This window comes from Ictalurus furcatus, chromosome 18, assembly GCF_023375685.1.
Source record: "Ictalurus furcatus strain D&B chromosome 18, Billie_1.0, whole genome shotgun sequence".
NCBI classification, from domain to species: domain Eukaryota; kingdom Metazoa; phylum Chordata; class Actinopteri; order Siluriformes; family Ictaluridae; genus Ictalurus; species Ictalurus furcatus.
In genome coordinates, this window is record NC_071272.1 from 20,428,087 (window position 1) to 20,454,066 (window position 25,980).

Below are 25,980 nucleotides of genomic sequence, written 5' to 3' on the forward strand. Positions count from 1 at the left end.
TATTGTTGCCGTGTGCATGTTAATAAAACGTGTTAGCAGCTGTTACCTGTGCGGCAATATGTTTACGTGATCTGTGTAATTAGGAAATGGGATTTTTCTCACACACTGATCGTTAGCGCCATCATTTCTCAATACAAATAACTGACTTTGTGTATACGTTTTTTATGGCCAAAACCTAGCTAAAAATTATTTACAAAGGTTTTACTCACGTGAGCACAGCGATAAATGCCAGTCAGATTCTGCTGATTCACATTTAGTGACTAAACACCAAGTAACTCATACAATTTGAGGCTGATCAGTTGAGGGTGACATTACTGAGTTCAGTTATATGTAAGCAGGCTCAGGGAGTAAGTTACAGTTAGATTTATACAGCGCTTTACATTGTATGGGGGGTGGGGCGGGGGGGTCTCCTCAACCACCACTAGTGTGTAGCATCCACCTGGATGATGCGACGGCAGCCATAGTGCGCCAGAACGCCCAGCACACACCAGCTATTAGTGGAGAGGAGAGAGTGATGTAGCCAATTCAGAGATGGGGATTATTAAGGGGCCATGATAGAGAAGGGCCAGTGGAGAAATGTAGGGTTATACCCCTACACTTTTACCATAAGTGTCCTGGGATTTTTAATGACTACAGAGATTCAGGACCTCGGTTTAAGGTCTCATCCGAAAGACTGTTTTTACAGTATTTTTGTCCCCTTCACTATACTGGGGCATTAGGCCCCACACAGACCACACATGGTGAGCGCCCCCTGCTGGCATCACTAATACCACTATGGGCGGCTGTGGCTCAGGTGGTAGAGCGGGTTGTCGGTTCGATTCCCGGACCACATACCGAAGTGTCCTTGGGCAAGACACTGAACCCCAAGTTGCTCCCGATGGCAAGTTAGCGCCCTGCATGGCAGCTCTGCTACCATTGGTGTGTGAATGGGTGAATGAGACAGTGTAAAGCGCTTTGGAGAAAAGCCCTCTATATATATATATAAAAAAAGTGCAGACCATTTACCACTTCCAGCAGGAACCTTAGAAATCTCCCATCCAGGTACTGGCCAAACTCAAGCCTGCTTAGCTTCAGTTGGACACCACACGAGAACTACAGGGAGACATGGCTCAGGAGTAATTGAATAATTCAGGATACGAAAATCTGGGAACTGTAATCCGTTACGGTTACGTCAAAAAACAAAGTAATCAGATTACGGGTACATTTTGTCCATCAAGATTCAAATTTTTTACATTTAAAACCAAAGAAATGTATCTTTTGACATAACACAATACAGACAGCTGCTTGATTAGCGTTCTGGTTCTCTCTCGCCAGTCGTGACTCACACGAGCAACCTCCTGGTGCATGCGCAAGTACATTTCATGCAAATGAAACCAACACAAATTGTTCTCTGAAATGCTTTCGTGATGTAACGTTACCCTCATCGAGGACATCTTTTTTTTTTTTTAAATCTCATTTCATTTAAACAAATCCAAACATCTGTTAATAAAAGTAATCAAAGCTCTAATAAAAGTATTTTAGATCACATTGCATTTCTCTGGACTTTATTTACATACCTGACCTTGAAGAAATCCTAAAACAATCCCGATTACATTACTTTCATATTGTGATGCTTGGGATTACGTTACTGATGACTTTTTTTTTTTATGAAGTCATTTGTAACTGTAACCGAATAAATTGTTCAAGTGACCCTCCCGACCCTGAATGTAAGTTTACGCAAACTCAAGCATGGAACTTCATGAACTTTCATGAACACCATATTTCTTGTGCAAATGCTGCTGAGAACGACTGATGAATAAATGTGTTTCTTTCCAGCTTGTTTAATGAGGCCCAATAAGAACAGGACGGACCTTTTTACCCTGTAAGAACAAACTTGACAGTGGAGGACACCATGACAGAGGACACTACTGTATAAGTTTGTAACGTGCTGTATACTAGCAATGTCTAGTTCGTGTAAAGTTACAACAGTAGACTATAGCCAAAAAAAAGGGGGGGGGGGGGTTTAAAGGGACACACACAATATTCCAAACCAGACATATTTAGTGTCTGGCTATTGCTTCAAGCTAACATGTAATGAAAGCCTGTCTCACCCAAACTCTTCTTCAATTAAAATACACACGCAAATCTTTAGCCAGCTTGAGTTATGTTTAGGCCCATAAAAGCCAAACTGTAATCTAACCAGCGATGTGTTAAGTTTTAATGGCATTTTGAATGTGGGTCGAAAATGCAACCGATAACTTTATGACATTTGACCTACGAGCAGCAAGTGGCCCACGTGAGAGCTCGGCTCTGAGGTTTGGTCTTATTGTGGCCGAGCTGTGGTCGTGTGGTGGAAGTCAGATTCTGGGGAGTTCATCACCTGCATTCCACACTGGTACTTTATGTGGGCAATCACTGGGACATTTCTCATTTGCTATTGGAAATACTTGTTTATCTTGCTTAAAAAAAAAAAAAACACCATTACGCTTGGACCTTTATAAAATAAGACAAATATTCAATTTGTTAAGTTCAAGGCGGAACTCATAAACACCTTGAGGTTTCAAGGTGAAACTTTCAGAGGTGACCATAAAAGAACTTCTACATGTCTGAGATGTCTGCCTCTATAACGTTCCACCGTGCTGAAGTTTAGTTCATGTTTCTAGTTGGCAGGAAGTCCCACTGTGCCCAAAACCCCATTAGAATTTGGATGAGATGGACTTCTATTGCTACATTAGCCTTGTAGCGCCAGTCCAAAACATGAGCAGACACCGAACATGGCTATAAGAGGTGTAGGCAGGACATCATGGATGCACCGTACTGAACGTATGAACTCGTTTCATTTAAACCAAGCTGGATCCCTTAATATGGAGAATGTTATCGTAATGTATGCTATGGTAATTATATTACTACAGGAAACATCTGTTTTGTCTGTAAATATGGACAATCTTTAATAATTTAAAAAACACTGAGGGAGTTTTTTTCCTCCCCTCCTAGTGTCATTTCCAGTATATAAAAAAACGAACTAGAGGCTGTAAAGCATATAAAAAGCATGAACACTCTGGAAGAAGAACAAGAAGAAGTTGTTTCATGAGCCGTATGAAAACAAATATTTGCATTTGGTGCTTCTGCCAGCTTGACGTGCTCGTAAGTCACGTGAGTCTCTACGCTGAGCACACAGTAGCCATGCACGATGTGCAGCAAACCATACGAGTTCGGTGACAACATACAAAAATAAAATTATTATGTACAAAAACATGTCATCAACTGCCTTCATAAACAATATACATATCATAGGATCTGTCCTTTTCCAGAAGAACGACGACGCGATATTTAAAATGGGCGTGTATAAACAGGTTATCTTTTTTTTCCTTCTCCACACCAGCAAATTTACACCTCCGTCTGTTATGATATGTACAACATGTCCTGGCCTGGCTCGCAAGACAGCGAGTGGTGATATGTTACACGTGTATAAACCAATGATAAACCTTCAGCTCAGGCTACAGGCAGCAATCCATGGCTTCTTTACATTCCTGTTTTACAGTTACAGGGGGTTTATTTTTCAGTGGCCAAAGAATGGAACCTCATAGCTGTGTGTTTGCGAAGGTAAGGAGGAAATGTGAGGACGTGACGCAAGACAAGAAACGTCTCGTGAGTGTCTTTTTTTAAAAATAATAATAATAATAATAATAATTTTATCTTACCGTATTTTCTGACCTATATGATGCTTTTTATTCCCCCCTTCTTATATCACGTGCTGGGACTTCTAGAACAAAGCGATTTCCCGAATTCTCCAAGAGCTAAGCACTTTTAGGCACGTGTGTTGAACTGAACACGACATCTACACAATATTAAGTCTAATAAAATGCCCGGTACATGAAGGACACTTGAACATCACAGCAAAGTAAGGGTGGAAAAATCTTAGGCACGTGTAGAGAACCGATTTAAATTACGATGTGAAGTTTCTAAATAGAGAAAAAAAAAAAAATGATAACAAAGTGTCGTAAAACAGTACAGAAAAGAGCACGTTTGCCTCGCACTTCCAGGGTTGGGGGTTCGAGTCCCACCTCCTCCCTGTGCGCATGGAGTTTGCATGTTCTTCCCGTGCTTCAGGGGTTTCTCCGGGTACTCCGGTTTCCTTCCCCAGTCTAAAAAGACATGCACTGTAGGCTTCTCTAAACTGTCTCTAGTGTCTGAATGCGCATGTGAGTGTGTGCGATTGTGCCCTATGATAGACTGGCACTCCGTCCAGGGAGTCCCCATAGTTCCTAGGGATAGGCTCCATGCCCGCTGTGACCCTGTGTCGGAAAAGCCGTACAGAAAACGGATGGATAGATGCATATACACGTACAATATCACTCAATTTAATCTGAAAAGTGCTTTATTTAACATGGTGACGAAAAGAATTTCGTAAACCAGAAATGTTCTTCTGACATTCATGCAGAGGACATAAACGTCTAATATTTTTTGTAAATGCTAAACGAACTCTACAGTGCCTGAGACTTTTGCACAGTGCCGTATATTAACCCCCCCCCCCCCCCACACACACACACACTAAGCAGACAGAATTTGAGTATGGAGCAACTTATATTCCAGAAAATACGGTACTGTCCAAAATCATGTTCAGTGTCAGTGATGGCGAGCGAGCGACCTGTGTAAACATTTAAAGCCACAAACGTACTACAGAGAATCTGCTGTCTGTAGATTTTATCAGGCAGTTGTTTCGGTGTCTAAATGTAAAGCCTAGTGCACTTGTGAAGAGAATGTACACTCGATCACATTACAGAAATAAATCTACTCCGAGCCTGTGGAGTTCGGTATAGTGTCCTGCTTTGGTCCTGGTTTCAGTTGAACCTGGATATCAGAACAGAAGAAAGATACGCAGATATGTTAAACTGATTTCATTCATCTGAAAACGTCCTACATTAGCATGCAGTGAAAGAACTCTCACGAGCTACTCCACTACCAGCAGCCACTTTTTCTACAGGACCAATGATTATTTATTTATTTATTTATTTGCACAACAGATTATCCCAATCCTCCATCGACTCAGTCCACGTTTTAATAACACCGTGACCTCTTCTTTCAACGTTCGGCATCCGAGGCGCATAACCTTCTTCCTGCATCCAGTATACGACATCCGCACAGAGCCTGTCCTCGTGTTTTCCTTCGGATTCCTCCCCGTTTAGCAAAGCGAGCGGATTAAACGATAAGCTTCTCGTAGAGACGTCCCATCCTGGGACCTGAGACCTCAGCTCCATAGTTTCTAACACTGTTCTTTATTTGACAACCAGCAGCACGAGCTCATCGACCTGTGAAGGAGACAGTGAGAAAGCGAGGACAGCGGGAAGATATTCAGTGGAAGACGTGGACAAAAATACAACATATTTACCTGACAAGAAGTCAGAAGTCATGTAAAACACCTTCCTAAGACGTATATCCGTGTGCCTGGATGGGATATTTGTGTGTTATTGTATTTTATTTCTATGTCCCAGTAATACTGGAGATGTTGCTACGCAGCAATGTTTAGCTCATGCTTTTTAACCCACTCACTTTTTAAGCAGCTTTTGCTCGAATTAGTTCTGAGATCTTAGATAATGTTCGTTTCTGCTAGCGCTCCACTGTATTTTGAAAGCTAATGTGTGTTAGGGCTGGGCACTATGACAATATAATGCTGATAATCCTGATAAATGTTAGAACAATACACTTTCTGGGATATTATACGTGTTATATCGGACACGCACGTCAGATACAGTATAATATACATCTTCTATATTTGTATATAGTGTTGTGAAAAAGTATTTGCCCCCCCCCAATCCTGATTTCTTCTGTTTTTGTGTACAGCTCATACTAAATTATTTCAGAAATTTAAAAAAAAAATCTAAGATCAAACAAAGGCGACCTGAGTAAACACAAAATACAGGTTTTTTTTTAAAAAAATGCTAATGCTATGTATTGAAGCAAAAAAAAAAAGTTATCCAATACCAAATGGTCCTGTGTGAAAATGTATTTGCCCCCATAATTACTAATTCCCCCAGATTTATTAAACTGCATTCATAATGGGGTTCAGCCGGACCAGGTCTGCTACGAAGTGTGTTTGATACCGAATGAAAACTTCTGTTTTGTTTCTTTTTTTTCCTTTTAATTATTATTATTATTATAACAATTACATATTTAAAATGATAAAATGTAAAAATCCCTTCCTTTTCTGTGCTCCTTATAATCAACCTCTTTTTTTTTTTTTAAACCTCTTTTTAATTTTATATGCTAAAGTTTTGCTGGGAGTTTGTTAGCAAACCTGTATATTGTGATACATACTGTGTATTATCTTCATGTATTGTGATGGATTTTTGTTGAGCCGGCCCTCTGGGTTCTGTTTTAATATGTTGCTTCACTGTGCAAGTCACAGTTGTCGCTCTAGAGTAATATAATATTATAATATATAATAAATAATACTCCAGGAATACATTTCCCATGCTACTTACTGCAGTGTGTGGGATTCTTCATGTCTTCATGTGTACACATGGCGGAGAGTGTGTATCCACACTGGCTCATCCGATCAAACCGCTGCCTTCTGGGCACACATGAAGTGGAGAGAGGACACAGGACACACACACACACACACACACACACAGATGTAGCTCCATCTAGTGTTCTGTGTGTGTGTGTGTTAAAGGGAAGACAGAGGTGCAGCAGGGTGTGTGAGGGCGTTTACAGTCACTGTGCTGTGCTGGAAGGGAGGTTTGTGTCATTTGGGACTGGGACTGATCAGAGTGGGAGAGGGAGGGTACACGAGGGCCACGTTGACGCGCTCCGAGCCGTTCTTAGGACAAATGATCTCGGTCAAGCCCTCGGGTCGAGGCTGGCTCAGCAACTCACCTGCGACAAAGAAACACGTTACACATCATTTAGTGATATCACAAATATAGCTGTGCTACATACAATGTATTACCAAAAGTTTATGGACACCTGACCATAGCCTCCACTCTTCTGGGAAGCTTTATCCATTCGGATTTTATAACATGACTGTAGGGAGTTGCTCATTTGGCCACAAGAGCATTAGTGAGGTCAGGCACTGGTGTGGGCTGAGAAGGCCTGGAGTACAGTCAGCGTTATAGTTCATCCCATAGGTGCTCAGTGGGGTTGAGGTTAGGTGCTCTGTGCAACCACTCGAATTCTTCAACTCTAGCCGTGGCAAATCATGTCTTCATGGAGCTCGCTTTGTGCACAGGGACAGGGGCATGGTCATGCTAGGACATGTTTGGGCCCTTTAGTTCCAGCGAAGGGAAATTGTAATGCTACAGCATACAGAAGACATTCTAGACAATTCTGTGCTTCCTTTTTTGTGGCAAACAACCCAGGACAGGTGTCCACATACTTTTGGCCGTATTGGAAATAGGTGGCGCTTTTTTTGTACCTACATAAGGGGCGGGGTTATACCTTCCGCTTCATGTACATCATACACACAAAACCACCATTTTGTTTTTGTTGAGAAATTTAATTTGAGCTAATAATTGACTTAATTCCGTTATACAGTTGCTGAAATTATCACTCGGTCCTTTTTACCACCTCTCAAGTCTATAGAAAATGAACCAGAACCTCAAGTTGTTGTTTTTTTTTTTTACACCGTAAGACAGAAGACCTTGTTTCCGTTCAGACGTTATATGTGTTCACTAGAGGGCAGCAGTATCCCGTCCTAGTGCTGGGGGAGGCTCCTAAATGATGGAGCTCTGTGGATTACTGAAGAGAGCAAAAATACTATGGGTCACATTACAGGTCATGAAATGAAATGGTCACTCCAAGTTTCATCATCATCATCATCATCAGTAAAGCCCCAGTCAGGGCCATGTGCATCCCTCTACACCTAGATTTCGTTCTTCACCTTTACTGCACATATTTTATACCTACAAAAACACAATATCTGTCCAACACAGGACACGTCACTGACACCACATGATACTTGAGTTTTCCACGTCGTCGCCGTGTTCATCTGGGAATGACATCATTTTCAACCCCTGTGTGTTCGAGCTACAAAATTGGGGGGGGGGGGCGGACTCGAGAGCGGATAAACATCTCCATGTAAAACTCCATGTAATTCAGTGATGAGTGATTTCATCTTTACAAAAGCACTCGGTATCGCAGTTAATCTCACTTAAGGAATCCTAAAATCTGTGAAACAAAGAGCACTGTGTGTGTTGGGGGGCACACAGCCTTGTCAAGACTAGCTCGGTATTTATTAAAGAAAACAGCGAAACCTTTCCCACACTGAAGCGGATGTGAGTCACTCTAAATAACAGAAGCTGCACGAGTGCTCTGGCTCTTGGTGGCGTTCACTCTCCACTCCGCACGTTTTTCTCCCGATAATCAGTTCAGTGCAGCACTTAAGCCATTAGTCTTATTGATTTTCAGCTCTCTTGATAATAGAAGGGTGGAGCTGGCCTGGGTCAATACATCTGAGCTAACACACACGGATACACACGTTCACACACGTTATCTCGGCTCAGGGTTCGAGGCTATCTTGGTGGGGACCAAATATCAAGAAGGAGGCGAGGGCTTTGTGTCTCAGCCCTTATGAAGCAGGCGTGGCCTTAGTGTCTCAACACTTATGAAGCAGGCGTGGCCTTTGTGTCTCAACACTTATGAAGGGGGCGAGACCTTTGTGTCTCAGCCCTTATGAAGCAGGCGTGGCCTTTGTGTCTCAACACTTATGAAGGGGGCGAGACCTTTGTGTCTCAACACTTATGAAGGGGGCGAGACCTTTGTGTCTCAGCCCTTATGAAGCAGGCGTGGCCTTTGTGTCTCAACACTTATGAAGCAGGCGTGGCCTTTGTGTCTCAACACTTATGAAGGGGGCGAGACCTTTGTGTCTCAACCCTTATGAAGGGGGCGAGACCTTTGTGTCTCAGCCCTTATGAAGCGGGCGAGGCCTTTGTGTCTCAACCCTTATGAAGGGGGCATGGCCTTTGTGTCTGTTAGTCCTAAGAACGAAGGCGTGGCCGCTGTGTCTGTCAATCCCAGTGAATAGGGTGTGAACTTCGGCCTGTCAGTCCCAGATAATGGGCCATGTCTTGTCAGTCCCAGTGAAAGAGCTGTGGCATTTGTACCTGCCAGTAACAGTAAATAGGCAAAATGTCCTCTGCCTCTCAGTCCAGTGAAGGAGGCGTTGCCTTTTTGTCTGGTAGTCCCAGTAAAAAGGATGTGGCCACAATGCCTGTAATTTTGACTGACTGAGGCATGACCTCAGTGCTGAACATTACCAGTAAAAAAGGCGTGGCCTAAATGCCTGCCCATAAAAGTCAATGAAGCATGGCCTTATTGATTTTCTGCTCAAGTTAAACAGAGGCATCGCCGCAGTGCCTGACCATTCCACTCAAGGAGGCAAGACCTCAGCTCCTATCAGTCCTAGTGAAGGGGGCAGGGCCTCAGTGCCTGCCAGTCTCAATGTAAAAAGCCTACACTCCTTACCTGCCAATATAAATAAAGGAGACGTGTTTTCTGTGCCGATCAGGAGCACTGAATGGGATAAAACAGGCGTAGATTTCGTGCCTATCCGTCCCAGATGAAGAAAGTGTGGTCTCCCTCAGCTCAAAGCTCACTTTCTGCCAAACAAAACTATAATCCAAAAATCACACTAACAAATATGAACATCTCTGAATTGAATAATAATTATGGGTGGGTCATGGGCACTTGTACTAACGCTGTTTTCTGATGATTCAGGTCGGACCGAGTCATGCAATGGATCATCTCCCTGAGTGAGTGACCTCAGCACTGCAGCACTCCATCCTGCCTCCCTCTGCTCTCGCCTCAGGAGTCACAGCACAGGAATGTGCCATTCATTCTCTCTTTCTCAATAACGTTTCCAGGTACAACAAACGCTCACATTCCTGTGCCGCGGTTCTCTCAGGCCTGTCTGTTCCTCTGCCAGGTTCTCCAGCTCACTTCTTTATTTCCCCCCACTCGCTCTCATAGGAGCAGTTTAAGAGCCTTAAAAGGAAACCTTCTGTTTCTCTTCAGTCTGTTGGAAAACGTTTCTTTTCCTGTTTCACAGAATTTCCTCCCTAACAAAAAAAAACACCCAGGCCTGGCTGAGCGGTTGCTGTCTGTACACTATAGAGGAGAGAGAGAGAGAGAGAGAGTCTCCTGTTCTAACGAATAGAATAACAAAATGCACTGAACAGAGGAAGATCTCACATGTACAGTGTCGATTTGAAGAGGCTGGTTCTAGTGGACAAAAAATCTCCAAGGATCACAGCTGGAGAATTGCAGAAGTTAGTTGCGTCTTGGGGTCAGAAAGTCTCCAAAACTCCAACCCGAAGTCTCCGACATCACCACAAGTTGTTTGGAAGAGTTTCAAGCAAAAAAGCCTCTACTCTCATACAAAAACAAACTCGAGCGTCTTCAGTTTGCGAGACACTACTAGACCTTCAAATGGGATCGGGTTCTATGGTCAGATGAAACCAAAATAGAGCTTTTTGGGAATAAACACAAGAAGTAGTTTTGGTGCACACAGAGAGGTAGCCGTATGGAAAAGTACCTCATGCCCACGGTTAAATATGGTGGTGGCTCTTTAATGCTTTGGGGTTGTTTTTCTGCCAGAGGACCTGGACGTTTTGTTAGGATACATGGCATCATGGACTCTATCAAATATCAACAGATATTCAATGAAAACCTGACTGTCTCTGCCAGAAAGCCTCAAATGGGCCGTGGTTGGATCTTCCAGCAGGACAACGATCCAAAACATACATCAAAATCAACACTAAAATGGTTTACTGACAACAAAATCAAGGTCCTGCCATGGCCATCCCAGTCCCCTGACTTGAACCCCATAGAAAACCTGTGTGGTGAACTGAAGAGGAGAGTCCACCAGCATGGACCTCGAAATGTGAAGGATCTGGAGAGATTCTGTATGGAGGAACGGTCTCAGATCCCTTGCCATGTATTCTCCTGTTATCTTGGCAAAGGGAGGTAGCACAAAATTATTGACTAAACGGGTGCCGATAATTGCTGCGCACACATATTTAACAAAGAAATTTTTTTGGATAAACTTGTGTTGTGTTTGCGATTGTTTGATATCCATGACAGCAGAGTATTTTTGTGAATTTTCTGAACAAAAGATCAAAAGGTTAAACAATAAACACAATTTCTCACAGCCTTCTTTGCTCATATATACCAAGGGTGCCACTATTAACGGAGGGCACTGTATGCTTTCTATCCTTCTTTTGATGCTATTCTCAAACAGTTTGGATATTTTAGCACACCTGAAGGGATGACTGAACCTAATTTGTGAGGTCACAAACTGAGCTCATACAGAACACTCAACGAATCAGCTTTCTACATGAACTCTGAGTAAATGATCTCCGTTTGGAATGGAAACATGTCGGTTTAGTGCTGTGCGAATTCATCTGACGTAATCGTACAAGACATTTAAGAAGACTCCGTGTGTACTTTACGTAATATCTCTTCATTCATAAACAGATGAGTTGTGTGCAGTGCAGATGTAGACACATCTGGCTGACTATTATGAGCAGAGACAGGAAGACAGGAAGTTGAGCATACTGGAAGCTAAATTCGCCAAATACATGCTGAGTGACAGGGCCATGGCTCGATGCCAGCGTCGGGCCTGTCGCTTGGAACCGCTCGCTCGTCCTGTCGTCCATATTAACGAGCGAGAGCGAGACTGGCTTGGACTTCTCCTATCACTGTTTTCACTGGCCTGATCACAGCTTCAACAGTGGCATGGCCTCAACATCGAACCAGCACTGCAAGTGTGTGTGTGTGTGTGGATTCTTAGTCACCTCTCAGCTGCTTAGGATTTGCCCAAACATGGTCCAACACTGACACACGCCAAACCTGGCATCTAGTCCACAATGCGTTCTGTCTAAGACCTTGATCTAATCTGGCTTCCAGAGATAACGGACTTGTTCGGCTCCACCGTTCCCCTCATACGTTCACCGTTATCTCCAGATTTCAGAGCGAAGCGCTATGCACAAGCTTTACGTGACGCGTATCCTTAACCACGCAGTCTGAAACTCCGTCCCGCTTACATCCATCCTCTAAAATGGCAGCACGAAGAGACGCCGACGGCTAAAGAATGACGCTACACAACAGCCACATCACATTAATGTACACACACACGTCTTTTTGGCCCAAAATAGAATTGACACGTTTCACCTTTGAACTATTTTACAAGTTTTAACCTACGTTAGCCTCATCGCAAAGTGTTTCAGAAGTACCGATACTTTCCATCCTAATCTCAATGGATTCGTTTCATGTATAGTTCTTGACATCCATGTGATCAAATTCTGGCTGTAGAAATTACTCGTTCAAAACATCTCAAAGTATCAGTGCTGGGATACTAGTCAGTCTTGGTATGACTTGGTAATTCAGTGCTATCGTCCGTCCTTAACGGTCTATGAACATGGTAATGATCAGCCCTGTGGTGACGTTCCAGCACCTGTGCGAGAGATCCACGGCACAGGCGTCAGTCATACGGCGAAACCTCAGTGCGTGCGTGTCCGAGAGCTGGTAAACCTCTCCGGAAGCTGCAGCGCGCACGGTGAACGTCTCCTGAAGAAAACCTGCATCGCTCTCCCCGGCTAATGCGCTCGTAATGAAAGTCAGTGTAAACATTTTTGCTAATGGTACATTAAAAGCGTCTGGAGCAGCTCTTTATTTCTCCTTCCTGTGTCTGTCGCATGCATTAATAAGAATCTAAAAATAGAGCTCGGTGGAAAATAACGCGCAACCGAACACTTAAAGCTTTGCGTCGTCATCGTCGTGACAAATGAAGATGTACAAACAGTTCGAACGCAAATCAGAGCGTTTGCTAGCAAATCAAGAGCAGAGTCATGGGAAATACTGACGGCAAGTTAAAATACAGATCGCGTTCATTCTCTCCCTCTCTCTCACACACACATACACACACACACACCTACACAAAGACCTAGCTACGTGCTAGTTCTGTCCAGCTGAATTTAGGATTGCAGGACTGCTGGAATGCGTCACCTCCTGTTTTAAGGGGTCAGAGGATGTGGATTGAGAAAACCATCCAAGACAAACATCCTCCCGAGCTAAAAATGAGCCACGGGATCAGAATGTGTTCCTCGACTTAAGACTTCACACACACCTCGATGTAACCTAGATGAATACTTCTAGTCCTTTGAATCATGGGGGTTAGCTACATTAACTAAAAAGGGATCCAGCTCTCATCCCCACAAAAATCATTTCTTTGCTTTAACAAGATCATATAGCTCCATAGTATTGTTCGGGGCATGCTATTAAAGGAAATGAATCAATGACAGACTGGTGTGATGTGACCCGAAGGGCAGCGGAGTTACTGTTCCCACCACCAAGGTGATTATTTTCTTATAACTAGTGTTTTTATTATTCCTCTTATTCCACTGCAATTTGTTGATTTTAAAAATAATAATCTTTTTTTTTTTTTTATCCGTTTAGAGTTACATTTTATGTTGTGGAACAAGACAAGTTAGTCCCTGCTTTTGTTTCTCGGTCTTGAAGGTAATAATACGAAAACAAACACCGCAAAACGTCTTGAAGACGTCTCGATGAAGGAAAACTTAAATTACATACTTCGTATACTCCTCCTATAAATGTTTCTATAGTTCCATGGCTGTATCCTTACAGAAAACGTAACCATAACAACTATACGTCTTTGTAGAATTTGTATGAACAATTTTTTTATATTAAAAAAAAAAAAAAGGGAGAGTCTACAACCCCAAGTACAAAAAAAGTTGGGACGCCGCGTGAAATGCAAATAAAAACAGAATGCAACGATTTGCAAATCTCATAAAAACCCTGTATGTTTTTCACAGTAGAGCACAGAAAACATGTCAAGTGTTTAAAGTGAGGAAATAAATACGGTCATTTTGAATTTGATGGCTAGAAAACAAAAGGCTGGAAAAGTAAGTCTTAGTAAAAAAGAAACAGCTGGAGGTTAATTGGGTCAGTAACATGATTGGGTGTAAGAAGAGTATCTTAGAGAGGTAGAATCTGTCAGAAGTAAAGATGGGCAGAAGTTCACCAATCTGTGAAAAACTGCGTGTACAATTTGTGGAACGATTTCAGAATAATGTTCCTCAATGAAAAATTGCGAAGACTCATCATCTATAGTACATAATATCATCGATTGCACCACAGGCCTCCTCACGTGACATCAGTCAGTGCGTTTACATGGACAACAATAATCCAATATTAACCCGATTAAGACAATACTCTGATTAAGAAACTACCATGTAAACAGCAATTTTTAATTACCTTAATCTGATTAAGGTCATACTCGAAGTCAACACTAATCGAATTAAGACGTGTGGAGTACTCCTGTTTTAGTCGCATTATCGACGTGTATTACAGACATGTAAACACCTTAATCACACTATTAACATCATGTGAGACTTTTCGACAGGACGCGTACAGACACGGCAGTGCTCAACATTTTACGGCGAACAAGAAAGCACGGCTGTGTCCCGAACCGCGTACTTGCCTACTATAGGCCTGTAGTGGGGAAAAATTAATGTATCTCAGCTACTATATAGACGGTTAGTATGCGGTTTGGGACGCAGCCCACGGCTTCAAGCAGTTGTCTATCAGCACGTATAGCATGACAAATAATTAACCGCACTTGACACGTCCGTAAAAATTTTTTTAAAAAACACCCAAAAGTGTACACAGTACCATAATGCAGACAAACTGTATGTTGATACGTGAAATTCTGGAGGGACGTCGGACGGCGTGGCGCGGTGACGTAATGACGTGTGCTGTTAATCTAATTATGTTCTATAACATGTAAAACGGGAACATGAAAGGAGTACTCTAAAAGCGACTCACGTAAACACCTTAAATCACAATATTGTCTTACTCAGAGTAAGGTCAATCATTGGATTACCGCTGTCCATGTAAAGGTAGTCAGTGCCTGACCTCACGAATGCTCCTGTGGCTGAAAGAGCAGATCCCCACAGCCACGTTATAAAATCTAGTGCAAAGCCTTCCCGAAAGAGTGGAGGTTATTATAACAGCAAAAGGTGGACCAACTCCAAATTAATTCATGCCCATGGTTTTTGAATAGGCAAATATGGGTATGGTGGTCAGGTATGCACATACTTTTGGTCATACAGGGAATTTTTTTTTAACAGCAGTTAATAAATAACAGTTAATACGTTTGTATGGGGTTTTTTTTGTTTGTTTTTTTCAAACAAGACCACTGGTTTCCATGTTTCCAGACAACTGGGACCCTAAATGACACCCCAACTTCCTGTGATCCTTTACATCTTGCTACTGAGGATGCAATGGTCCACTGAAAACACTTTCTAATCTGAAAACCAAACAAACAAAAAACAGTTTCTATGGTTGCTAATCTAAGCGGTTACATTTCATTCGCACTCTGAGAGAACATTCCTCGGCCATCCACAAAGCCTCCGTTATCAGCCAGCAGCAGGAGGACGAGTACAAACACCGCATATTTCTGCAGAACAGTCTGGGTGGTAAAGCAAACAGTGACAATGCAGTTAAACAAGCTCCATGACACCGAGTTTAACACCTTCTATTCCTTACATGAGAGGATACAGTGAGATAAAGAGGTCATTGACAGCGGAGTGAACGGAAGAATGAATAATACCGCAATCCGTTGTATTCGGAACTCCGGGAAAAAAATCAACAACAAAAAAAAAACCCTAACCTCAGACATTGAAAAGTGCAATGAACGATCATTCAACTCAGAAATCCCAGTTGGGAACTCGGGGAACATCCATCTTGCACACCCATACACAATGTCACAACTAGTAAAAATATATAAATAAATCAGTTTGAGGGAAGGAAGTGATCCGACTATCAGCCATCTCGTAACAGAGCTGAGCAAATGCGCAGGCGGTGATCAGCCAACCGCAAGCAGTGTACCGATCCCTTTCTTTCATTTTTATTTTCAATACAGTACCTAGGCTGGACAGATCATAAATGTATTCGCCAGCCCACCAGGTGAGTAAAAGCTCCAGGGGGTTGGCACGTAAACCAAATTGATAACTGGTAGCTAACGTAATGTAATAAATGTATGGTGAGCTAGTTAGCTAGTTAAGTGCATTAATACGGAGAAGGGAAAGGAATGAATATATGATCGTGTAAGCACATCGCAAGTCTTCGGCCCAAATTTCAGCTATGAGATGTGATGTTTTGGCAAGATATGACGGCAAGACGTCATACTTAATGAAGCCCAAACGATGATATGTATGGAGGGCCCGAATTCTCAACCTCAGAGTCGTAAAATAACACGGATTCACATGATGATTTTTACAAGCTGTTACGGTAATAATTATAACCAAGGGCATTATCTGCTGTTAATCATCCAGGGGCTGAGCCCAGATTCTTTTCCATCGAAAAACTTTTGCAAACGTACTTCGAAATAGACCGAATCCATTTTCCCCCTCACACTAACTGACTGTGTGAGCGAGCGTTTGGCAGAATTGAGGCCCGTCAGCCAATAAGACACGGGTATTTCCACGTATTTTCCTGTAAACCCCGTCTGATTGTTCTCGCTTCCGTCCACTGAAGATAAAATACAGCACTCCGTTCACTAAAGATACAAAATTACGCCTCTGCCGTCTTCTTTTACCGACGTTCAGTTACCCCTGCTGAAAACAACAACAGAAACCCATCACAGAACTTCGAATGGTTTCCACTTACAAACCATCAGCTAACCATTAAAACTATTAGTCTTAGCATTATTGGTCCATAATGGTATCCACTAGACATAACATGCCACCAATAGAAGGCAACAAATTACCAGTGGAGATCCACAGGAACCATTACAGTTTCCATTATAACCATTACAAATACTATGAGGGTCTTTATTGTTGTTTTTTCTCCCCCAACAGGGACGTAGTGTCAAACTGCTCCAACTGGATAAAAAAATAAATAAATCTTCCGGGCTACAGCCGTGAATGCCGTGGCCAGGTTACGCACCTGATTATACCTATTTATTTATTAAAATTCCAGCTTCTCCTACCCCATTTTCCTGCAGCACCGCCATGTCCAACTCACCCCCGTGTTAATTAAAGTGGCCCTGCAGGCTGGACATGTGCATTTGGCGCCAAATGGCAGAGTATTTTACACTGGAGTTCCAGTTTTGAACTAGAAACGCGACATCATATTCTGAATTAGAAACGCAGACTACATGATGCTAAGATGTACGGTATAAGCCTCCCTTACTCGTTAACAACGTTGGCTGCATTAACTCCTGTACAATTGTAAAATTCAGACAATAAACATGTCTCAGCTGATTATTTTGGGGGAAATGAAAGCAATAAAAGCTGGAATAGACATAAACATTGTGTCAAATTCAATCTGAACAGAATTTCAGGTTGATATCAGTTAAGATAATTATATTCAGGAACAACAATGAAGTGAGTCGTGCTCATCGAGGCTGGCGAGTCCTATTGAGAATCTGGAGAGATGATTCTGGCATATCGGGAGGCTTTTTGGTGCCAGACGCATCTGCAGACGTAAGATGTCTGGTGTCCCGCTGAGAAGCAGCTGAGAGTCTACATTTGCAGCTCAGAGCACACCTTTCAAGAGTAGCTCTGATCAGAGTCTGCCAGGCGCTTAAGTCTCCTCCTGATTATTAAACCCTGAGGATGACCGAGCATTCCTCTTCCAGCTCTCTAATCCTCTGGCCCGGGTGAAAAGCCGAGCCAGAGCTCAGTGCAGACTCTGTATGAGGGAGGAACGTGCTGTGAAAGAGTAGCGCTGTGTTTCTGGGTCTGAGGCACAGCTGTTAACATCTGCCGCATTAATGAGCACAGTGCGCACGGCTCGCTAGCCATCCGTGCAATTAGGGACGTCGACTCGCATCAGTCCACACAGGGTCTGTCCTTGATTTCACTCTGTGATCATACAGCAGGGTCTTCACTCTGTCACTCCAACCCTAAACACCCTGCTGGAAGCTGTACTTAAACCCGACAAGCACTGTACTTAGTGATCTAATTGTACAAAAAAAAACATTCCAAAGACACGGTAGATTCCAACAACGACTACACTACCGATCATAAGTTTGTACACCTCTGCTCATAGAATGTCTCCAGTTTTACGATTTGAGAATAATAAAGAAGACACTAAGAAATAAGACGTGGATAAACAGTGAATTAAGTGTCTGCCAAATCAAAACTATTTCATATTTTAAATCTCCTTAATAAATATTCATATTAAATATTCTTAACAGTATTCCTGATGAAGATTTGCGTACTCTCCATCTTCTCGACCAGGAGCTTCATGAGGGAGTTTCACCCAGGAGGCTTTTCTTAAAACTTCCCAAATAGGTCAAGCACCTTCTGCTACATTCAAAATAAATATACTCCTTTAGGGAAGCAATCAAGCTGTAAAAATGTCCTTTTTTGAAATAATAAAAAGTCAAAATCGTACTTATTTTAAGTACAAAATTAGTTATTAAAACCAAGTTTCATTCAGACATGGATATACACATGGCCATTAACATCTTTATTTGTCTTAAAACAATTGTATACAATTACAGCAGCTTTTTAAGGTTATTACGTGTCACAATGCATGACAGCTCAATAAAACTTTGGCTGAATGCCATTACAGACTATGTGGTAACATGTTCTCCATGTCAGATTACATGATAAACTCCTATAATGACAGATATGTCAATACATATGTCATATGTATGTCTGATTACAACGTCAATTAACGTGATCCGTGCAGAAAAAAAACAAAAACATTCTTCACTGTGAGCTTGATTTTATAAGCACATTACAACCAACATGATAGATCAGTCGGGTTCTTCAAATCTGGTCCTCGGGGTCCACTGTCCTCCAATCTTAAACTCTCAATTTTTTTACAGCAGAATGCTACTATAGAGGACTTATTTCTGTGAAAATTTCAGGTTCGTATCTGGTCCCCTACCAGAGATATTCAACTAGAAATTGAGGGAATTTTTTTTAAAAATTGCACCTTCACACCTCCACAAAAAAACAAAAACAAAAGAGAAGTCTCAAACCTGAAACGTTCTGTATGCACACTATACTTTCCTAGGTACCCCCTAAAAAAATTAAGACTGAGACTCGAACATTCCCCGATATAAACTGACCCTAAAAGTGGAACTGTGAGCAACCGTGAGATTTACATTTGGACGCAAGTTCAAATCGAAGTCTAAGGAACACTAACGTGCCAAATGTTTATTAAAATGTCCATGTACCTTGTAATGTGTTCTAGAGATCAGTTTTTGCCGCAAGAAGCTAAGACCATCCTGAGCCGAGATGTTGAGGTTTCCGAAAACAGCTGTAGAACCAAAATTTGTTGTGCGGCATGATGCAAAAATGGCCGTCGTAGTTAAGCCAAGTAAAATAAAAATCAAATTTTTTTTTAAAAAATGATGGTTTTGCAATGCCAATACATATTGGCAATCACTCAAAAAGAAAAACGGTCAAACAATCAACTTGGCAATTCTTGGACCACTTATTCACACGTACCCTTTATTAATTAACGTGAGCAACGAAATGATCCCTTACTCAAACTAGCATTTCATTTCGCATTTCGAGTCTGGCGTATTCCTATGCCGTCCTCCTATTGGTGGCTCACGGCACATTAAGTCTCATTTGTCTCCATCGAGACCTCTCTAGCACTTTCACAGACCTTGTGTTTCAGGTTACGAATACGTGTGGGTGAGTGTGGCGCTTTGTATCGCTGTGCCTTCAACCGTGTGCACTCTGGATAAGAGCATCTGCTAAATGACTGAATGTAAACGATAAGTCACTGGAAGATTTATGACCGGTAGCCGAGCTGTACAGAAGGAAAAAGGTCACGACTGGGGCAAACTTGGAAACTCCTAACAAGGGGATAGAGCACATATAGCACAGAGTCAAACAAAGATAGAGGGGCAGAATTAGCAGTCTGGTCATATGAGCATTCAAAACGAGTACAGTCATTCCGAGCGGCTCCAAACAAGCAGGGTACGGGTCACTTAATGTGAATAAGTAACTTATCAATCAAGCTTTGATTAAATAAAGCACCGCTCCTTGCAACACACTGAAGGGTATTCAGTCCTGCTGAAGGTGGCTTTAGCTCTGACATGGTGCACTTGGATTATTTATTCATGTGTGCAGTGACCTGAAGGGAAATTCTGCAAACAAAGAGGTGTTGAAGTGAGATAGAGCTCGGGATTGGACATGTCCCGTAAAGCCAGTATGCAGCATGCCATGGGGATAAAAAAAAAAAAAAAAACCTTGGAAGAAGTGAGGGCTGTGTGTAATTTCCTGCCTTTAAATTCCAAACATTATGGTTAAAAAGTTACCTGGTTACTAAAGATCCATAGTGTGCATTAGGGCTGGACATTATGATATGTCACTAATGCAATAAACTGAGACATAATACGTTTGTTTTTTTTTAACATTTCCTTTGTATACAATTTATTCCACCACAGGAAAGTATCAGAGTTTTAAAATATGTCCCGTCCGGTAGCCTAGAGACAAAACGATCTGAAGGAACACCGAGGAAATGGAAAACTGCACACAGATGAAAGGTAATCCCAGACATCCCAGAGTCTCAGGACAGGAAAGCCCTCGTTAAATCAAACCAATCTCACATGGAAGAAGCTCAAGACATCTGATAACGGCACAGGGCCGAGGACAAGTAGTGCACTGTTTCAAGCTTCAATCTGCAACCCTTCAGATCCAGGACAGGTTAAAAATGAATTATGTGATAGTGCAGGCATTACCTAACAACGTGACATAACAGGACTGACCTCGTCTCCTAGGGATTTACCGAGCGTACACACTGGATGACATCATCTCGTGTATACATAACATTAATATAAAGACCTCACATGGCCAAGCAGAACACCGGATTATGTCACGATTTTACATCAAATGAACCAACTTCGATAAAATCAGCAGTAGTTTTTAAATAATTTACCAATTGAGACGTTTCTTATCCGTATTAAAGCTACAACACTAGATTGGGCGGCCAACGAGCTCTATAATATCCTTGTCTCAGAGCTTGTACATTTGTCGTTAATGAAGAGTAAATAGAGAGAGATCGCTGCCTCTCACGCACATGACAGCTACACCAATCCTGCCATTGTAAGCAAATCTGAATAGTTTTCAGTGTGCATGGCCTCACGTGATAATGTTAGCTTTATGTATTAGCTATGAAAACAGCCCAGGCTGGTGATTACTACAATGAAACGTTCCGTCCTTTCAAAATAAGGTCAAAATCAAAAGGGCTGTGTGGGGGATTTTTACAACGAAAGGCCAGAGGTGCAAGCGGTAAACATCACATGCTCACATTTCGACACCACAACGTGGCGTAAACAAGAAAAAAAGGAACGATTTAAACGTAGGGGATGAAATCTTTTTGTTTTCTTTTTGCGTTTGGTTCGATTCATGCCGTTTCTATGGCGCCCCAAGCCACAAAATCAATCAATCAATAAATAAAATGTGAAAATATTTAAATGATAAAAGGTATTGTACAAAATAGAGCTAAGCAATACGATAAAGATTAGCATGATATATAAATTTTTTATGTTACAATCAACATATTTCTTTCAGTCCGTACAGGATTGCGCAGATCTTTTTTTTTTTTTTTTTTTTTGTGATTTTTGCTGCAGCTTTTTTCGCATTTTTTCCAGAAAACTACTTGAATTGGCGTAACTGCAATTGCACGGTCTTTCGCAGCGATGTTTGTTGGTAAATGCGACCTTTGAGCTGTACTCATGTTCGACGCACGTGAACTGAAGAGTGCGTTGGGTGAACGCGTGTTGTGATGAGGTCACATGACGCGTCTTGGCCCAAATCTGTGGAAAATCTGCAGCTTGCTGGATTCTGCGTAAATTTCTGCCAGTGCAAAATCAGGAACTCCTGGTTCTGCGACTGTTCGTTTTTTTTATTATTATTTATTTATTTTATTTTTTTTAAAAATGATACACTCTTGATTGGTAGCAGATGATTTCGTGTTAAACGTTTTTACTAAAATTGAACCCTTATCCTTCAGTGGCTCCAGTGATGATGCACTGAGGTCGACACTGCATTCTCATTCTTCCAGGCCGGTTTGTGCAAAGACAGGAATTTTGTTGTACTGTGCAAATACATAATCACAGTGAAGGAGCGGTTTTAGGACGGGTTTTATTTTGGTGCACATCTTCCAAAAAAAAAAAAAAAAAAAAAAAAAGACATTCCAAGTCAGAAAGGGTACGGAGTATCACACCTGAATAAGCCCTCTGCACTTTAAAATTAAGACATGTTTACTGCACGGAAGCAGTGATGAAAATAATATCGCTTGAAGTGAGTCGCTCAGTATCACTTTCCCTTCCCAGCTTGAGGGTTTGCCAGGAAAATCAGACATCTCGTGAGATCTAATATCATGGAAACACCCAATGAGTTTCCTGTTCCACTCTCCTGTACTGTAGCAATCTTTCCTGCACACAGAAGCGTAACCTAATTTTAGCGTAACCTAATCTTAACCGTATTTCTCGATTTTACGGCATTTTACGGCAGTTGCCGTACACTTCGCTGGCCAGAAGCTTCAGAAGAAAACTTAAAGAAAACAACTTGATTATTTTATAAACAATTATTGACAGGAAGAACTCATTTTGAACGCCGTAACGGTAAAGAGCTTTCCACAGCATGATATACACTACCGGTCAAACGTTTAGACACACTCAGTTTTTATTTTGATCTTTTCCCACATTGTAGAATAATAATAATAAAAGTCTGGAAAACTCTGGAGTAACACAAATGGAACTATGGGAATTATGTCGTGATAAAAAAATCCAAAATAAATCTAAATAATTTAGGATTTTAGCATCTTCAAAGTCGACGCGCTTTTTTGTCAAGAATTTCCAGAAATGTATTCTTGGCGTTTTCTCGATTGATTTCTTGAGGAATTTCCCGGAGATGTTTTTTAAACAGTATTAAAGGAGTTCACGCTGACACCGGACTCTTATCGGCTGCTTTTCGGAATATTTCGCTCCGAGTCGTCCGTTTAAAAAAATATTTTTTTGTGAATAAAATGTTAGTTTTCTAATGAAAGAAATGAATATGTCGGCAAATAAATCCATCAGCGAACGATCGTCAGCTCAGCTAACGTGATATTTGTGAATGCACGTGAATAACCAAACTGATTAACATTAAAACATCTCATTTGAATTTATTTTGATACGTTTAACAAAAATATATATCATAATATTTAAACATTTTAAAAACTTTCCGACGGACCCCCTGCAATTACACCACTGACCACTAGGGGTCCGCGGAAACGCTGCACTAGATGGTAGGGTACATAATGCATAGTGTAAGTGTATAGTACATCATTTGCGAGCCAACTTTAGTATTTACTCTCCGAAACGTGTTTTCGGAAGAGAAGTAACGTAGTGAGTAAATGTACCAGCTAATCGATAATGAGATTCGTTGACAACAACTTTCATTATCGATTATTATCGATTAATTGTTGCAGCTCTAGTCTTCAGCATTTGCAGAAGTCTCCGTTTTCGAGGGTCAAAAAACGCCGGAGTAGTGTAGACGACAGGCGTAACCGTAGCAACAATTATGCGTTTTAAAACGAAAACGCACTGGTGTAAACAGGGCCTCAGTTGTCATTTTGTCCTTATCAGCACTCTGTGAGCTGTCATTTTTGTGTAAAATCAGCCATGCTGTGAACGCGCTCGGTACTTTGCGGCCAAGTGGGATCCATCATCGTACACACGAGTACAAAGAAAATCGTCGCGCGTGTCCAAGCCGCACTACAGTAAACGTGAAACCAGTCAGGATTTTGAAATCTGCTTTACTTTTTATCTTTCACAGAAACCTGAACGCCTTGGAATCCACCCACCAACACGCACAAACCCCAAAAAGGGAACCTTAGCAACCGCTGCCCAAAATATCCAGTGCTTCCTCTGTGCAGGATCAAGTCCTGTTGTGGCTTTCTTGTTTGTTTTTGGCTTTGCATAGAGGTGGCAATCAATGTGTTTCCACTGAGGCTGGATAACGATCAAGGAAACTAGAAGAAAAGCTGCACTGGACTGTGGAGCTGCTGCAGTCATGAAGCTCTTTTCACAAACATTTCCCAGAATTGCCAAGAGGATAAAAAAAAACAAAAAAACAGCACTTTTAAGGGTGGCAAAATAATCATACTAAAAAATTGACAGGCATTTTTAGAAATGTACCGATCTATTTTTTTAATTTAAATCCCTGTTGTTTATTCAATGTGTTTTTTTTTTTATTCAGTGCGATATGATGATTTTAAATATTTTCCTTCAGCGTGTAACGTATCTGTATAAGATCTGCAAAGTTACATAGCTCATAGGGTGGGTTGCACCAATAAGGATTAAGCTTAAATCTAGATTAAATCAAGGCTTGTCTAATAATTCTGTCGCACCAAACTTTAAACCTCGTTTAAAAATAAGCAGGCTTACATTTAAACCATCACTTTAATCCTGGATTTAATTTCACAATAAACCTGGATTAACTACAATCGCGTTGCTCCATCACTTTAAACTCAGATTTAAATTTCAGTTAGGGATTCAATTTAAAACTTGCGATTGAGCAGGTTTAAAGTGTCTAAATGGCAGCACTTATTTGGCGGATTGGAGAAAATGAAAGGAGTTCCTTGCAGAAAAATAAGGGACCGTCTCAACCCTCTTGAGTTTTAGCATCATGGCGGAGAAAATGAATCGTAAATGGAGGTTTGAATCACAAGTTAGAATTCTAATCCCCGACTTGTTAATCTGGGTTTAAGATCAAGTGGTGCAAAACAACTCGATGTAAAATAAAGCCCAGATTAACAAATCCTAGATTAGCTCTAAACCTGTGCTTAATTTAATCCTTGTTGGTTCGACCCATCCATAGTCTCCCACGAAGGGATTTATTCTATCTAACAGAACACTGCTCCAGACCTGCCTAAAACGCCTCGATCCAAGTCCAGACATTACTTCCACAAACGTCTATGCCACAATTTAATCATTTTTAACATTTTTTAAACTGTTGTCACTTCAGGACACAAAGTTGTTACAGTGAAGAAGACAAATGAACCGGTTATAACATCGTATCTGAAAGGTAAAAGAGCTACGACAGAAGAACTTCCCACTGTGAAACGTTCTGTTCAAGTCCTGCCTGCCAAGTCGGTTCCGATTGATCTTTCTTGATCGTCCGCATTTTCAGAACCTGACTCGGGCTCGATCCGATACGGTAAAACCGACGACATTATTAACCGTCTTTATAACGGCTTTAGAAGCCTTGGAAGCCGAGGCTCACGAATATGGTGAAGGCCGTTACATTTCCGACACATGCTTGAGGTTTCTGGCCAATCGGAACACTCGGGGCTTTTCAGAAGGAGGGGCTTTGGAGAAACCGGAACTCATTCGATATCAATCAGTGCGTCTCAGACAGTCTGGGAATAGAGGTACTGCAACTGTGTCCAGTATGTGGAAAAAATAATGTGTTTTTTGAATGTTAAAGCATGTTAACCTATTCTATTACAGCCGATAAACAAAATAATGAACTTTTCAAATCATCATAGGACCCCTTTTATAGGGATGTACTGATCGGATATTCACTCGGTTTCAGTAAGAGTGTTTTCCTGGTCAGGGTGGCGGTGGAACTCTGGGCGTGTGAAGCAGGGATACACCTGGAATGGGACACCAGTCCATCACAAGGCAATATCCACGGTCATATTCGCACCTAGGGACAATTTAGTGTTGCCAATCCATGAACCAAGCTTTTAGGAGGCGAGAGGAAACCAGCGAACATGGAAAAGACCAACATGGAGAATCCGTGAAACTTCGCACAGACAGTAACCCAAGCTCCAGGGATCTTGGATATGTAGACGCAACGCTACTCATTGAACTTGCTCTACGCTCCCAGCTACTGATCCGAAGAAATAAGGACCAGTGATGAACTTAAATTTTGACGGAAGTAACATCCAGGAAGTGGCTGGAATGAGTGTAACAAATAAAGGTCCATCTCAGGGCTGGAGTGGGAACCATTTTCATCC

The 25,980-nt window shown here is 41.7% G+C and overlaps 1 protein-coding gene across 2 annotated transcripts in view; it reads right to left on the minus strand.

Moving 5' to 3' along the window:
* Positions 1–3,646: 3,646 nt before the first annotated feature.
* The window catches only part of mfhas1 (multifunctional ROCO family signaling regulator 1), a 32,767-nt gene continuing 10,433 nt past the window's right edge, over positions 3,647–25,980 (minus strand). The window contains exons 2-4 of one of the 2 annotated variants that reach the window (XM_053648136.1): positions 6,692–6,855; positions 6,462–6,550; positions 3,647–5,288 (exon numbers count right to left, since the gene is read on the minus strand). In XM_053648136.1, coding sequence (XP_053504111.1) covers positions 6,725–6,855 — 131 coding nt within the window. In that variant the 3' untranslated portion in view covers positions 3,647–5,288; positions 6,462–6,550; positions 6,692–6,724. Of the gene's footprint in view, positions 5,289–6,461; positions 6,856–25,980 lie in introns of both variants that reach the window. The other variant, XM_053648135.1, reaches the window with a different exon arrangement.